Genomic DNA, 15,126 nt, shown 5'->3' on the forward strand with positions numbered 1-15,126 from the left:
TCATGTGTATACTTTGAATGGGAGACAGGACTGACACACCGTCAATACTACCAAAGAGTGTCTGTCCAGATTATGGCCTGGATTTTCGCTGTGTCGGGCCGACTTGGGAGCTCGTTAAAAATGGCCGGTGGGACATGATTCCAGGATCCCCACCACATTCCCATTTCCAGCAATTTTTGCTTGTGCAGGATAAGGGTGTGGTAGCCCTCCTGCATGCAGCACTCCTGCCCTTGCCAGCTCCATTGCAGGGGTGAACAGTTCAAACACCCCCCCACTTCCCACAATTTTTGTGGAACCTGACCCTTTCTATGAATAGACGTGGTTCGCGGCACCTCAGTGGAGTCATGAACCATGGAGGAACCCCAAGTCCAAGTGGGGAACCAAGAGAAAAACAGCCACCTGCTCCTGGAATTCTTAGATTGACAGGCCATTTGCTTTGAAATACAAAAAACACATTTGTTCTTCCAGTTGAAATAAGCTCCAATGAAGCTGTCATGGTTTGTATTGGCAGCTGAGCCCTTTTTATTATTTATTCTTTCATGGGATGTGGGTGTCTCTGGCAGGCCAGCATTTGTCGCCCATCCCTAATTGCCCTTGAACCGAGTGGTTTGCTAGGCCATTTCAGAGGGCAGTTAAGAGTCAACCACATTGCTCTGGGTCTGGAATCACATGTAGGCCAGGCCAGTTAAGGATGGCAGATTCCCTTCCCTGAAAGACATTAGTGAACCAGATGGGTTTTTATGATAATCAATGGTAGTTTCATGGTCACCATTACTAAGGCTAGATTTCAATTCCAGACTTTATTAATTGAATTTAAATTCCACCATCTGCCAAGGTGGGGTTTGAACCTGTGTTCCCAGAGCATTAGCCTGGGCTTCTGGATTACTGTGAATGCCTAGCTGAGTTTCAAAACCTAAAAAAAATCTTAGTAATGGTTATGTGCTGAGTTGACAGTTTTATAAGGTTATTATCTGGCTTTGATGTGAATAGATGTTTGGTTTTAAAGCTAAATGATCACTTGAAGGGATTTATGTTTTTTTTTCATTGGGTCTGGAGTTTTGTTTCCAGAATAAATTGTATTTGAGTGACAGCTCCATTAGATTGTTAGATGTATTTTTTCATGTCCATTTCAAAGCATTCCCATTAATATTTATATGGTCCCTGAGATCCTCCCATAATGGATACCAGGCGAGTGGCCATGGAAGGGGCATGGGAAGTATGGAGGAGGAATAAGGGGACTTGGAGGCCATGTGGGGTGGGTGGGTGGGGTGAAGGATGAGTACTTGAGGGCCTGACATTAATTGTTACAACTGGGTCAATGTCGCAGTAAATGGAGGTAGGTGTTTCAGCCTGCTAGCCTGGTTATCCAGCCGCCTCCATTGCCTCCTCGAGCCTACCTCTGGAGGACCGCCCCCACCTCCCCGGAATGGAAATCTAGCGGGCAGGGGTCTTTTGAAAGGAGACAGGTCTGTCGAGTCGGGAAGATTCCCAACTTGAGCTTCCCACTTCCTCCATGATAATATGGCCTATGTGTTCAAATCTTGGAGTGGGACATCAACACACAGTCTGCCTCCTATGATGAGACTTTAAGGTTCCTTAAAACGGGAAATGTCTCCAGCTGCAGCTCCTGGAAGCCTGGGTTTCGGAGCTGGAGCGGCGGCTGGGGACACTGTGGAGCATCCGCGAGGCGGAGAGCATCATGGATAGCATGTATAGAGAGGTAGCCACACTGCAGGCTAAGAGTCCACAGGCAGGAAGGGAATGGGTGACCACCAGACAGAACAAGATGACTAGGCAGGCAGTGCAGGGATCTCCTGTGACTATTCCCCTGCAAAACAGATATACCGCTTTGGATACTGTTGAGGGGAATGGCCTCTCAGGGGAAAGCAGCAACAGCCAAATTTGTTGCACCACAGTTGGCTCTGCACAGGGGAAGAGTAAAAAGTGTGGGAATGCAATAGTTATCGGGGATTCAATTGCAAGGGGAATAGATAGGCATTTCTGTGGCCGCAAACGAGACTCCAGGATGAAATGTTGCCTCCCTGGTGCTAGGGCCAAGGATGTCTCAGAGCGGCTACAGGACATTCTGAAGGGGGAGGGTGAACAGCCAGTGGTCGTGGAACACATTGGTGCAAACGACATAGATGAATAAAGGGATGAGGCCCTAAAAGCAGAATATAGGGAGTTAGGAATTAAGTTGAAAAGTAGGACCTCAAAGGTAGTGATCTCAGGATTACTACCAGTGCCATGTGCTAGTCAGAGTAGAAGTAGCAGGATATATCGGATGAATACGTGGCTGAAGAGATGGTGTGAGGGGGAGGGTTTCAGATTCCTGGGGCATTGGGACCGGTTCTGGGGGAGGTGGGACCAGTACAAACTGGACGGGTTACACCTGGGCAGGAACGGGACTGACGTCCTAGGGGGAATATTTGCTCGAGTGGTTGGGGAGGGTTTAAACTAAAATGGCAGGGGGATGGGAACCTATGCAAGGAGTCAGAGGAGGGGAATCAAGGACAAGTACAAAAGACAGAAAGGGGAATAAGAAAAGTGATAGGCAGAGAAATCAAGGGCAAGAATCAAACAGGGCCTCAGTGAAAAATAGTGGGAACGGGACAAGTAATGTTAAAAAAGACAAGCCTTAAGGCTTTGTGCCTTAACGTGAGAAGCATTCGCAATAAAATGGATGAATTAACCGCGCAAGTAGATGTAAACAGATATGATATAGTCGGGATTACGGAAACATGGCTGCAGGGTGACCAGGAATGGGAACTGAACATCCAGGAGTATTTAGTATTTAGGAAGGACAGACAAAAAGGAAAAGGCGGTGGAGTTGCATTGCTGGTTAATGCAATAGTGAGGAAAGATATTAGCTCCGACAGTGCGGAATCTATATGGGTAGAGCTGAGAAACACTAAGGGGCAAAAAACGTTAGTGGGGGCTGTATATAGACCCCCAAGCTGTAGTGGTGATATTGGGAATGGCATTAAACAGGAAATTAGAGATGCTTGCAATAAAGGAACATCTGTAATTATGGGTGACTTTAATCTGCATATAGATTGGACAAGTCAAATTAGTAACAATACTGTAGAGGAGGAATTCCTGGAGTGTAGACGGGATGGTTTTCTAAATCAATATTTTGAGGAACCAACTAGAGAACAGGCCATCTTAGACTGGGTATTGTGTAATGAGAAAAGAATAATTGGCAATCTAGTGCGAGGCCCCTTGGGGATGAGTGACCATAATATGATAGAATTCTTCATCAAAATGCAGAGTGACATAGTTAATTCTGAGACTAGGGACCTGAATCTTAATAAAGGAAACTACAATACTATGAGGCGTGAGTTGGCTATGATGGATTGGGAAACGTTACTTCAAAGGGATGACGGTGGATAGGCAATGGCAAACATTCAAAGAGCGCATGGGTGAACTGCAACAATTGTTTATTCCTATCTGGCACAAAAGTAAAACAGGAAAGGTGGCCAAACCATGGCTTACAAGGGAAATTAGAGATAGTATTAGATCCAAGGAAGAGGCATACAAATTGGCCAGAAAAAACATCAGACCTGAGGATTGGGAGCAGTTTAGAATTCAGCAAAGGAGGACCAAGGAATTGATTAAGAAGGGGAAAATAGAGTACGAGAGAAAGCTTGTGGGGAACATAAAAACTGACTGTAAAAGTTTCTATAGGTATGTGAAGAGAAGAAGATTGGTGAAGACAAATGTAGGTCCCTTACAGTCAGAAACAGGGGAATTTATAATGGGAAACAAAAATGGCTGACCAACTAAATACATACTTTGGTTCTGTCTTCACAAAGGAGGACACAAATAACATACCAGAAATGTTGGGAAACACAGGGTTTAGTGAGAGGGAGGAACTGAAAGAAATCAGTATTAGTAGGGAAATGGTGTTGGGGAAATTGATGGGATTGAAGGTCGATAAATCTCCAGGGCTTGATAAACTACATCCCAGAGTAATTAAGGAAGTGGCCCTGGAAATTGTAGAGGCATTGGTGGTCATCTTCCGAGATTCTATAGACTCTGGAACAGTTCCTACAGATTGGAGGGTAGCTAATGTAACCCCACTATTTAAAAAGGCAGGTAGAGAGAAAACAGGGAATTATAGACCAGTCAGCCTGACATCGGTAGTGGGGAAAATTCTAGAGTCCATTAGAAAAGATTTAATAGCTGAGCACTTGGAAAACAGTGGCAGAATCGGACAGAGTCAGCATGGATTTACGAAAGGGAAATCATGCTTAACAAATCTACTGGAATTTTTCGAGGATGTAACTAATAAAGTTGATGAGGGGGAGCCAGTGCATGTGGTTTATTTGGACTTTCAGAAGGCTTTCGACAAAGCACCGCATAAGTGTGTAAAATTAAAGCGCCTGGGATTGGGGGTAGTGTATTGAGATGGATAGAAAACTGGTTGGCAGACAGGAAACAAAGAGTAGGAATAAACGGCAGTGACTAGTGGGGTACCGCAGGGATTGGTGCTGGGACCCCAGCTATTCACAATATATATTAATGATTTAAATGAGGGAACTAAATGTAATATCTCCAAATTTGCAGATGACACAAAGCTGGGTGGGAGGGTGAGCTGTGAGGAGGATGCAGAGATGCTTCAGTGTGGTTTGGACAAGCTGAGTGAGTGGGAAAATGCATGGGAGATGCAGTATAATGTGGATAAATGTGAGGTTATCCACTTTGGTAGCAAAAACAGGAAGGCAGATTATTATCTGAATGGCTATAAATTGAGAGAGGGGAATGTGTAACGAGACCTGGGTGTCCTTGTACACCAGTCGCTGAAGGTAAGCATGCAGGTGCAGCAGGCGTAAAGAAGGAAAATGGTATGTTGGCCTTCGTAGCCAGAGGATTCAAGTACAGGAATAGGGATATCTTGCTACAATTATACAGGGCCTTGGTGAGACCACACCTGGAATATTGTGTGCAGTTTTGGTCTCCTTATCTGAGGAAGGATGCTCTTGCTATAGAGGGAGTGCAGCGAAGATTTACCAGACTGATTCCTGGGATGGCGGGACTGACATATGAGGAGAGATTGAGTCAGTTAAGATTATTTTTGCTGGAGCTCAGAAGAATGAGGGGGGGATCTCATAGAAACCTATAAAATTCTAACAGGACTAGATAGGGTAGATGCAGGAAGGATGTTCCCGATGGTGGGGAAGTCCAGAACCAGGGGTCACAGTCTGAGGATGAGGTGGACCATTTAGGACTGAAATGAGGAGAAATTTCTTCACCCAGAGAGTGGTGAGCCTGTGGAATTCGCTACCACAGAAAGTAGTTGAGGCCAAAACATGTTTTCAAGATGGAGTTAGATATAGCTCTTGGGGCGAAAGGGATCAAAGGGTATGGGGAGAAAGCGGGAGCAGGCTATTGAGTTGGATGATCAGCCATGATCATGATGAATGGTGGAGCATGCTCGAAGGGCCGAATGGCCTACTGCTGCTCCTAGTTTCCATGTTTTTGTGTTTCCTTCTGCATATCCAGGAATTCAGTTGGATATTAGAGATCCCATAGCATTAATCAAAGTCAAATAGTGAGCTGTCCCAGTGCCCAGCCAAACCTACTCGTTCAACCAATATTTGTTTGTTTGTGAGATTGTGCTGTGTACAAAATGGTTGTAATGTTTCTCTACATAACAATCGCCAGTACGCTTAAAGGTAATTCACAGAAACTCATAATGCAACAGCATTGGCGTCCAAATTTCTGGGGTCGAAACCTTGTACAATCGGGGAAGGAGGTCCGAGACCTACTTTATGGTGCTGCGAGCATAAAGAAATGCCATTGGGAAGCATGCTAGGAGCCTGCACATCAGCTGTGTGAAAGGCTCATCAAGTCCCCACATTTAATACAAACTATAATTTCTGAGAAATGGGAAAGGCATATAGATTTGTAAGCCTACATATTTCTAATGCTGTCTCTTACAATATAGACCTTGAGGAATATTCACAATTGAAATTTGTTTCACAATTTCCATGTAGACCTTCTATTAATGCCAAATTCCTATCAGGAGCACTCTCAAAAGAACACTAGAGGTGATTTTAAAATCTTATTTCTATTTCCTGCATTTTCATTGTCAAGTTTTTTTAACTTTCTGGGAGTGAATAGATTCTCCGGTACTACTTTGCAGTGTGGAACTTGAGAATACACAGAGTCCAGCCAAACCTACCTTGGCAGATGGTGGAATTTAAATTCAATGAATAAAGTCTGGAATCGGGCTGACTGTCTCCTGCACTCCCTCGCTTCACACACATTTCTTACCTCCTTTCAAAACCAGGGCTTGGCTTCAGAAAGCTTGGCTGTCATTGGTAACTCGAAATGTGGGGAATCACAAACATATGCCCGTATCATACCGTGACATAAATTTGTGTGTTCTGTAACTCATCCTAATTTTAGCCTATAAAATTAGTATTGTCTTGCTGCAAATTATCCTTTTAGAAAGCAAATATTTAACGGCATCACTTTTGCATCTTAGACTGCAAAGAAAAGCCTTCAGCTCCCAGTGCTTTAAAAAGAGAATTCCTCTGGCATTTGTCTACACACAACTTGCATTCCTTTGGTTTGACTCTTTCACTGACACATCACTAGATTTAAAGAATCAGTGTTTCAGACAGCGTTAACCTATATCTTATTTATTATTTTTAATGGATTAAAGTATTTTAAGCAAAGACAACATACAATTAACAGACAAAAGCAATATTCAATAAATTCAAACAAATTGAGCACAGAACTATACAAAGAGCTGTGTGATCAGAAGTGGTTCTGAGAGAATTAATCACTAGTTGGATGTTACACAGAAACAGCCACTTCTAAGGGAGCTAGGCATAATTAAGAACAAAACAATGAATTCATTTTTTACTGCTAGCATTGTCTTGAGCTGAATTTTCACCATTTTATATCAGCAACTATGACTGTACAGTGACTACCGTGATACATAATTGCTTGAGTATGAATTGAAGCTTTACCCAATGTGTGAGTTATATGGGTGGACACTTTTGGATCATTCAGCTCAGCTGCGTAAACATATTTGCCTTATCTTATATCCCTCTGAATCATGCGGGTCTAGTTCCTACCAATCCCAACTCTGTCTCTGCTACAAAAAAACACTAAATCATCACTTATGACAGTCAAAATATGCTGCAAATTTGACTGGTATCACCATACTGTGGACCATGCATCAGTGTATTTATTGCCAACATAATAATAATGAGGTATAACATGAACAACATAATGTGCCTCTGGTACTGACTCCATCAATCTATTTAAGCTTGCAGTGTTCAGAAGCTATACCACACAAAGTAGTAAAGTTGAGTGCACACTATAATGATATTTTGACGTGTTCGTTTTTATCTCATTGTTGCAGCTGGGTGCTTTTTCCTTTAAATCCTTATAGTTCTGTGTTCCATAACAAAATTTGCAGTGAAATCCTGAGACAACTATTCTCAGGTATGCTGAAATGTTGTTTTTGTTTTGTCAGATTCTGCAGATGAAAGTACAGAGACTCGAGCATCTGGTTCAGCTGAAAGACCTCCGAATCGAGGATCTGACAAGACACTTGAATAAACATAAATCACAGAGGACAATGAAGTGATAACAAAGGGAAAAAAAGGAATGATTAAAATCTCCATGGACAAAATGTTTGGCAACCCTTTTATTCATTTGTTTCCAAATATCTGATGTTTGCATAATCTTACTGTGATGAAAGTGGCACATTGGTGTTTTCAATCTGTAAACAACACAAAAAACTTGCCAACACATTTTTCACAGGCACTGGAGCCTTTTTTGATTACTGTGTCTTTTAGAATGAAAGCTGAACTGTGTCACGATACCACTCATTTCATTTACTTTGTTTCTACTTTAGGAATTATGAGAGAATTGAAATACAATTTATTTTTATCTAAAGATCTTAATGAATTGCTATTGCTTAGAGTGGGTTCTTGTAGCAGGTTGCCCTAGACAAAGGTTCTACTCTATATGTATACCTTGGTGCTGATGGTCACGTGAAATGTAAAGTGTTATTTAACATAATTTGTGAATAAATTATATTTTGTCTATTTATATATTTTCTACATTATTAAAAAACACAGGGCAGAATTTTTGGCTCGTCGGGCGGGTGTGTGCGTGCGCCTGACCAGAACGAGTGTGAAACGACGCGCGATGACATCGGCCGAGTGTCCCGGCGACATCGCGCACTCGCGTGATATTTCAGTCGGTGGGCGCACGCGGGAGTTGGCAGCGCGCCCACCGACAATTAAGTGGCCTATTAAGGCTCTTAATGAACTAATCGACTGAAATTTTTCACTGCCTGTCCAACTGTTCAGTTGGCAAGCGGGCAAAAAGGCCAAGCGGCCTTTGCATTTTAGGCGAAGTCTCACCCACGGGCCGGATGAGGTTTTCACCGGTGTCGGAAAAAAAATTTTTAAACTTTTCAAACTCGTCTCTAACGTGTCCCTGCTCGTTTGAGAGAGTCACATGAGGGGACGTGTTTTTAACATTTCTAATTTATTTATTTTTTATTCTGAAAACTTCAGCTCCCTGCCTCAGGGAGCTTTTACTGCGTTCACCCACGAACCGCTGCGCTCATGCTCCTCCCGCCCCCACCCCAGCAGCGCTGAGCACTGCAGCGCGCGTTTCATGCTGGCAGGCCGTTAATTGGCCGTCTGGACTCGATCGCGGGTGGCGGTCCATTTCATGGTCACTCCTGCTCGCCCCCGCTGAGCCTGCCCAACAACCAGAAAATCCTGGCCACAGTGTCGTTTCCTAACTTTTATTTCAACTTCCACGATTGAAGCCGAAAATATTTTAGAACTGACAATGACTGAGACATTACAACCTAGTTTTATTGTGAACTCAGAATTCTGTGTGAGTCCGACGTAGCTCCACATAGTTCACAGAATTCTCGTTCAGTAACGTTTTGTTGGGGGATATGGGTCTAAGGAAGGGTAAACCATGGAGGAGACAAAAGGAAATTCACCAAATGGGCAAGTTATTCCTCATAACTGACTGCAAAAATGCTATCATACACACCCAAAAGGAGGTGCAGTTATGCTGACTTTTTTCTTTGCTGTAACAGGAGAGGCCCAGTGATGATGCAAAGAAAAATTAAGCCTCTAGGGTAAACTTTGTGAGTACACACATCTGCTCCAGAGTCTCAGACGTGGAAAATGCAGATTGGGATTCCATCTATTATGGAAAACTGGAAGGGAATGATTCTTGCCCACAATTTCCTGATATGTGCTCCCAGTGTGCAAAACTCCAGCAACACACATTTCTAAAATTTATCCTCGATATTTCACACTGATGTACTGTGCTGGAATGCTCCAATGGAGTATCCAGTATTTTATTCATTCGTGGGATGTGGCTTTCACTGGCAAGGCAAACGTTTATCGCCCATCCCTAATTGGCCTTGAGAAGGTGAATCTGAGCTGCCTTCTTGAATCGCGACAGTGTGTGTAGTGAAGGTACTCTCACAGCGCCGTTAGGGAAGGAGTTCCAGGGTTTTGAACCAGAAATGAGAAGAAATGGCAATATATTTCCAAGTCAAGTGTGACTTGGAGGGGAACTTGCAGTGGTGGTGATCCTATGCACATGCTGCCCTTGCCCTTCTAGGTAGTAGAAATTGTGGGTTTGGAAGGTCTATTGAAGATGCCTTGGTGAGTTGCTGTTGTGCATCTTTTAGATGGTACACACTGTAGCCACATCGCACCGGTGGTGGATGTGGTACCGATCAAGTGGGCTGCTTTGTCCTGGATGGTGTTGAGCTTTTTAAATGTTCTTGATGCTGTACCCAGGAAAGTGGAGAGTATTCCATTGCACTTCTAATTTGTGCCTTGTAGGTGGTGAAAAAGCTTTGAGTGTCAAGGAAGTGAGTCACTTGCCACAAAATATCCAGCCTTTGAAATACTCTTGTAGCCATAGTAATTATATGGTTGGTCCAATTAAATTTTTGGTCAATGGTGACCCCAGGATGATGATCATGGGGGATTCAACAATAGTAATGCCAAAGAGAGGTGATTAGACTCTCTCTTGTTGAAGATGGTCATTGCTTGGCACTTGTATGCCATGAACAGTACTTGCCATTTCTCAGCCCAAGCCTGAATGTTGCCAGATCTTACTGCATTTGGGTACGAACTGTTTCACTATCTTCGGAACTACAGATAGAACAGTTTGCAATCATCAGCAAACATCCTCACTTCCGACCAATTGTCTTGTATAATACATCTCTCCTCTGTGCACTTCTTAGCACGCAGTTTCTCTCTGTGTATTGTTCAGATCATATGCCTCACTCTAAAATTTGGTTAAATCCATCCTAATCTGTGACTAGCACTTTACAGGATGCGTGGTCAGCAAGAACAAGGCATAACACAGTAAACTGTATCATGTTTCAACTATTCAGTAGTCTACTAACCCACAATCATTACCCCTAAGGAAATGTTTTGTCTGATGAACTGGTTAGTTTTCAAGGTCTCCAGCTGTCCAAAGGAATGCAAGAAACCAATGGCTGAAGCTTCCAACGTTCGTGGAAAACTAGAGCGTTCGATTTTTGTTCATGGCCAGATTCTTAGTGTGATTGCTGTAACCGCCCCCAGCCATTAATGTTGGAACTATGAATATGCAATCATGTTTCTCCTTGTAAGAAGAGATGTTGAGCCTTTTTGTGAATTGTTTCCATGCTTCAGAAATTAATAAGGCTGGGATTTCAAAAGGTAAAGTCAGGGAAACCTCTGAACCCCTTAATAAATAGTTCATTGTTAGTAATTTTTAAGTCAGCCTCCAAACAGGAATTGCATCGATGTGACTTATTTCATAGATTATTAATCAGTGGCACTCCTTAACTTGGCAGCTTGTTCTGTGGTAGTTGGTAGTTACTTGGATGGCTTTAAGCAGGGTTTACATTTTGCATTTCTAGTAGACATGACCCAGACCTGAGTACGTATACACCTTACACTGAGTCACTTCAGTCACATAACCAATTCTGCCAATCCAGGTAGTTTCCACTTAAACAAATTTCAAAATAGATGTGGAAGGACCTGAGGTTTCTTCACACTAGATAAGATGGACCTTCCAATCTTTGCTTAATCTGAATGTATTTATCCAGAATTGAAGGGGGAATGAATCTGGTACTCCAGTATAAGGATTTTATATTCATTTTCCTGCACATTTTGCAGTGAAAAGCAGTTCAGATTTATGTTCTGAAGGTGTACTACAGAGACCTTCATCATTGGCCTCTCCTGGTGTCTATATAGTAGAGATCCCACGCTCCTGCTCTTTAGATTTGCATTAGAGAGTTTCTGATGATTTGCTGAGCCCATAGCTTCACATCAGTGGAGATTACATGCTAAATGCAAGGGTCCTGGAACCAGATCTACTCAAAATAGTCCATTATTACACTTGAACAACTTAAAATCAAAATAACTATCAAATAGGTATATGTTTCAAGGCAATGAGTTGAATTTACAATGAATGGAGTTAACAATGGATAGAGTAATGCACTTACACAGAATCCCTCTGTCCAATATATAACAAGGTGTCAAACAAAGGTGCTTACAATTCCAAAATATTTTAATTCAATTACATATCACCAAACTATTTTTAACATTCATTGGCCACAATCCTTGTACCAAGAATTGGTCAGTCAGGCCTCAATCAGAATGAGTCATTATACAATGTCAGGTTTGTCTTCAATTACTGTCATATTGGCACCATTGAGGATTTAATAGCCACCAGTTTTTCTGTAGTCTCCACTATTGTAGAATGGAGGCATTGTGTTGATTTTAAATATAATTTCCCAAGAGTTTCCTCTCTGTCTGCAAGAATTAGGGCAAAAGTCAGCCACATCATTGTCTTCACATTTGGTGACCAGATTCAAGACTGAGTCACGAATTAGAGATTCTGCTAATGAAAGAACTGGATAAACGTGTGCGTGTGTGTGTGTGTGTGTGTGTGTGTGTTTATTATTCGTACCTCCCTGTCCACTATGAGGGTTAGACTGTTTTTATCAATCAGCAGAAGATGAGAATCTTTCAGTCCCTTTAAATGCAGAAGGGAGGCAAAACTGTGAGTTAAATCAGCTTCTAAATATTCAAAACATCCAGTGATAGGAAGTCAATAGTTATTGATAGTTTTAAAAAATAATGTACAAGTCTTTCCTGTCTCTGGCAACAACTGAGCACACACCCTGGTGTCTCGTCAGTAATCGCGTGCTGTTTGTATTGAGCCTGACCACAAAAAGGCCGATTGAAAGTTGATTTTGTCGCACCAACCAAAGAAAAACATGTTCTTAACAATAACAGGCCTTCTAATTAATCTTTTGACTTAACACTGGGTAGCGGTGCTCAGTGCTTATACTGAGTATGAAGGGTTGGGGGGAGAAAATGGGACACAATGGAACCAGCCACAATAGGAAAACAGATTTGCAGCAGTATTTGTGCTATTGTACCAAGGTCTAGCATCCTTAATATAAGCAGCTAACCAATGCAAGCAGCAAACGTTTAGAGGAGGCAAAGAGCTTTGCCTTCGAAATGACTAAAAGCATCTCTGCTGGTAATCAGCTTTAATTACTGAACCTTACCTCAACTGCATTACAAACTAATCCTGACTACACAGGGTAATGAGCAACTAAGCTTTGTGCTTCCCCAAATTTAGTGACTTTGCTTTAACCTAATATTGAGAAGTCTTTTAAAGAAAGTCAAAAGTGAACAATAATACAGAGGCATGACATTGGCGAGAAGGAGGAACTTTGGCCTGGATTTAATGCAGCCCTTTGCGGCAGGAACCACGGCAACCAGGCACACTTAGTCGCAGGAGAGGCCCTGTGTCAGTCTCCTGGTAGCGGGAGAACCTTGGAGGACAGAAGGGACTGATGTGGTACTCCCAGCCTCTGGCAATGGGGTGTCAACTAGGCTCACTAATGAACCAATTCATGCACATCACCCATGAGCCCAACCGCAATTTAGTGGGGCCTCAGGGATTTAATGGGGGCTGCATAACTTTCCCACACCCTTGGAAACTTGTAATATAAGAAATCATTTACCAATTGAAACTAGTCAGAGCCAACTTCCACCCAGGTAGATTCTTTGGTGGAAGACTTGTCGAAGAGATGCGGAATTCCACAAAAGCAAAAGATGCCAGCCGTCATCTTAACTTCCATGAAGATTATGCCAAGGACAGTCAACGAACTCTCATTAACTTAGAAATTATTGTTGGCAATGTTAGCAGGTGAATGTTTAACGTAATGGGATGGCATTGATCTATCCACTAATGTAACAGAAATGTTACCTCACTTAAAATAAATAAGTTACCTTGGCTGTAAAACAGCAGAGGATAGAATGTCAAAAGTTTGTCTGCTAATGTCGCCATCAGTCATTTCTAGGCTATTATTTTTTAAAATACTAGCCATTTTTAACCATGATTGGGGGTATAAAGCTTTAAATTGCTGCTTAGGTGGTTCATGATGAACGAGGGGAATGCTCTCTCTTCAAAATAAATGTAAACATTTTTCTGCTTACCATAATGACTTGTAGTGTTTGGTATGTGATGCTGTAATCTGAGGTCTTAAACAGCAGCCATAAACACGCCATGCAGTGCTGACCATAAATGTTTTATTGTGCATTGTAACTCCTAAATTAGGAGGAAAAACTATTTTTCAAACCAATGGAAAAAATAAGTTGAAGCAGATGAAAACCATTGACCTTTACATAGAAGAGTGGAAGTCACTCAATTTGGCTCTGAACCCTTTCAGCAGATCATTAGTTCATGTTGTTATGTGAAGTACAATTTGTTTCGAGGCTTTCAAAAGAAATTTCTCCATACCCTTTTCTTTAACTGACAATGCTGTGGATGTAATTTGATTGAATTAGTTTAGTTTAGTATTTAAGGAAGGACACACTTGCATTGGAGGCAGTACAGCGAAGATTAGGTAGACTGATCCCTGGGATGAGAAGGTTATCCTATGATGAGAGGTTGAGTACATTGGGTCCATATTCTCTGGAGTTTAGAATACTGAGAGGTGATCTTATTGAAACATTCAAGATTCGGAAGGGGCTTGACAGGGTGGACACTTAGAGGTTGTTTCCACTGGCTGGGGAATCTAGAACACGAGGGCACAGTGCCAGGATAAAGGGACAATCATTTAGGACTGAGATGGGAGAAATTTCTTCATTCAAAGGGTTGTGAATCTTTGAAATTCTCTACCCCCCGATGGGTGTCGATGCTAGCTTATCATTGAATTTACTTAAGGCTAGAATAGGCAGATTTTTGGTCTCTCAGGAAATCAAGGGATATGGGGAGCAGGTGAGAAAGTGGAGTTGAAGCCCAAGATCAGCCATGATCGTATTGATTGACGGAGCAGGCTTGAGAGAGCACATGGTCTGCTCCTGTTCATCCTTCTTGTGTTCTTACATGTTACTGTGGATTTAGAAAGAACGATTTGCATTTATATAGGGGTTTTCACAATCCCAGGACATTCCAAAATGCTTTAAAGTCAATGAAATGCTTTTGAAGTGTGGTCAATGTTGTAATGTAGGAAATGTTTAGTTTAATTTAGAACTGTGGGTTTAATTTTATTCCTATCCTCGGGAAGGCACCCAATGTTGCTTTTCTTATAGCAGTATTGTAGCTGTGGTACAAAAACAAAAATAAAAATACCTGGAAAAACTCAGCAGGTCTGGCAGCATCTGCGGAGAGGAACACAATTAACGTTTCGAGTCCAAATGACCCTTCAACAGAACTAAGTAAAAATAGAAGAGAGGTGAAATATAAGCTGGTTTAAGTGGGGGGGGGGGGCGGTGGGACAAGTAGAGCTGGATAGAGGGCCAGTGATAGGTGGAGATAACCAAAAGATGTCACAGACAAAAGGACAAAGAGGTGTTGAAGGTGGTGATATTATCCAAGGAATGTGCTAATTAAGGGTAGAAAGCAGGACAAGCAAGGTACAGATAGCCCTAGTGGGGGTGGGGTGAAGGAATCGAAAAAGGCTAAAAGGTAGAGATAAAACAATGGATGGAATGTAGTGTTGAACTTGTGTAAGACTGTAGTTAGGTCACAGTTGGGTTAATGCGTGTAGCCCTGTAGACTCCAGTAAAAGGAGGTGGAAGCACAGGGAACTCA

General features: G+C 42.2%; 1 protein-coding gene across 2 annotated transcripts in view; it reads left to right on the forward strand.

The window, feature by feature from the left end:
* spef1 (sperm flagellar 1) overlaps positions 1 to 8,076 on the forward strand; it is a 45,874-nt gene extending 37,798 nt beyond the window's left edge. For both annotated transcript variants that reach the window (XM_078530766.1, XM_078530767.1), the window contains exon 7: positions 7,496 to 8,076. In XM_078530766.1, the coding sequence (XP_078386892.1) occupies positions 7,496 to 7,609 (114 nt within the window). In that variant the 3' untranslated portion in view covers positions 7,610 to 8,076. The remainder of the gene's footprint in view (positions 1 to 7,495) is intronic.
* Positions 8,077 to 15,126: the final 7,050 nt, after the last annotated feature.

Source organism: Cetorhinus maximus, chromosome 27, assembly GCF_964194155.1.
Source record: "Cetorhinus maximus chromosome 27, sCetMax3.hap1.1, whole genome shotgun sequence".
NCBI classification, from domain to species: domain Eukaryota; kingdom Metazoa; phylum Chordata; class Chondrichthyes; order Lamniformes; family Cetorhinidae; genus Cetorhinus; species Cetorhinus maximus.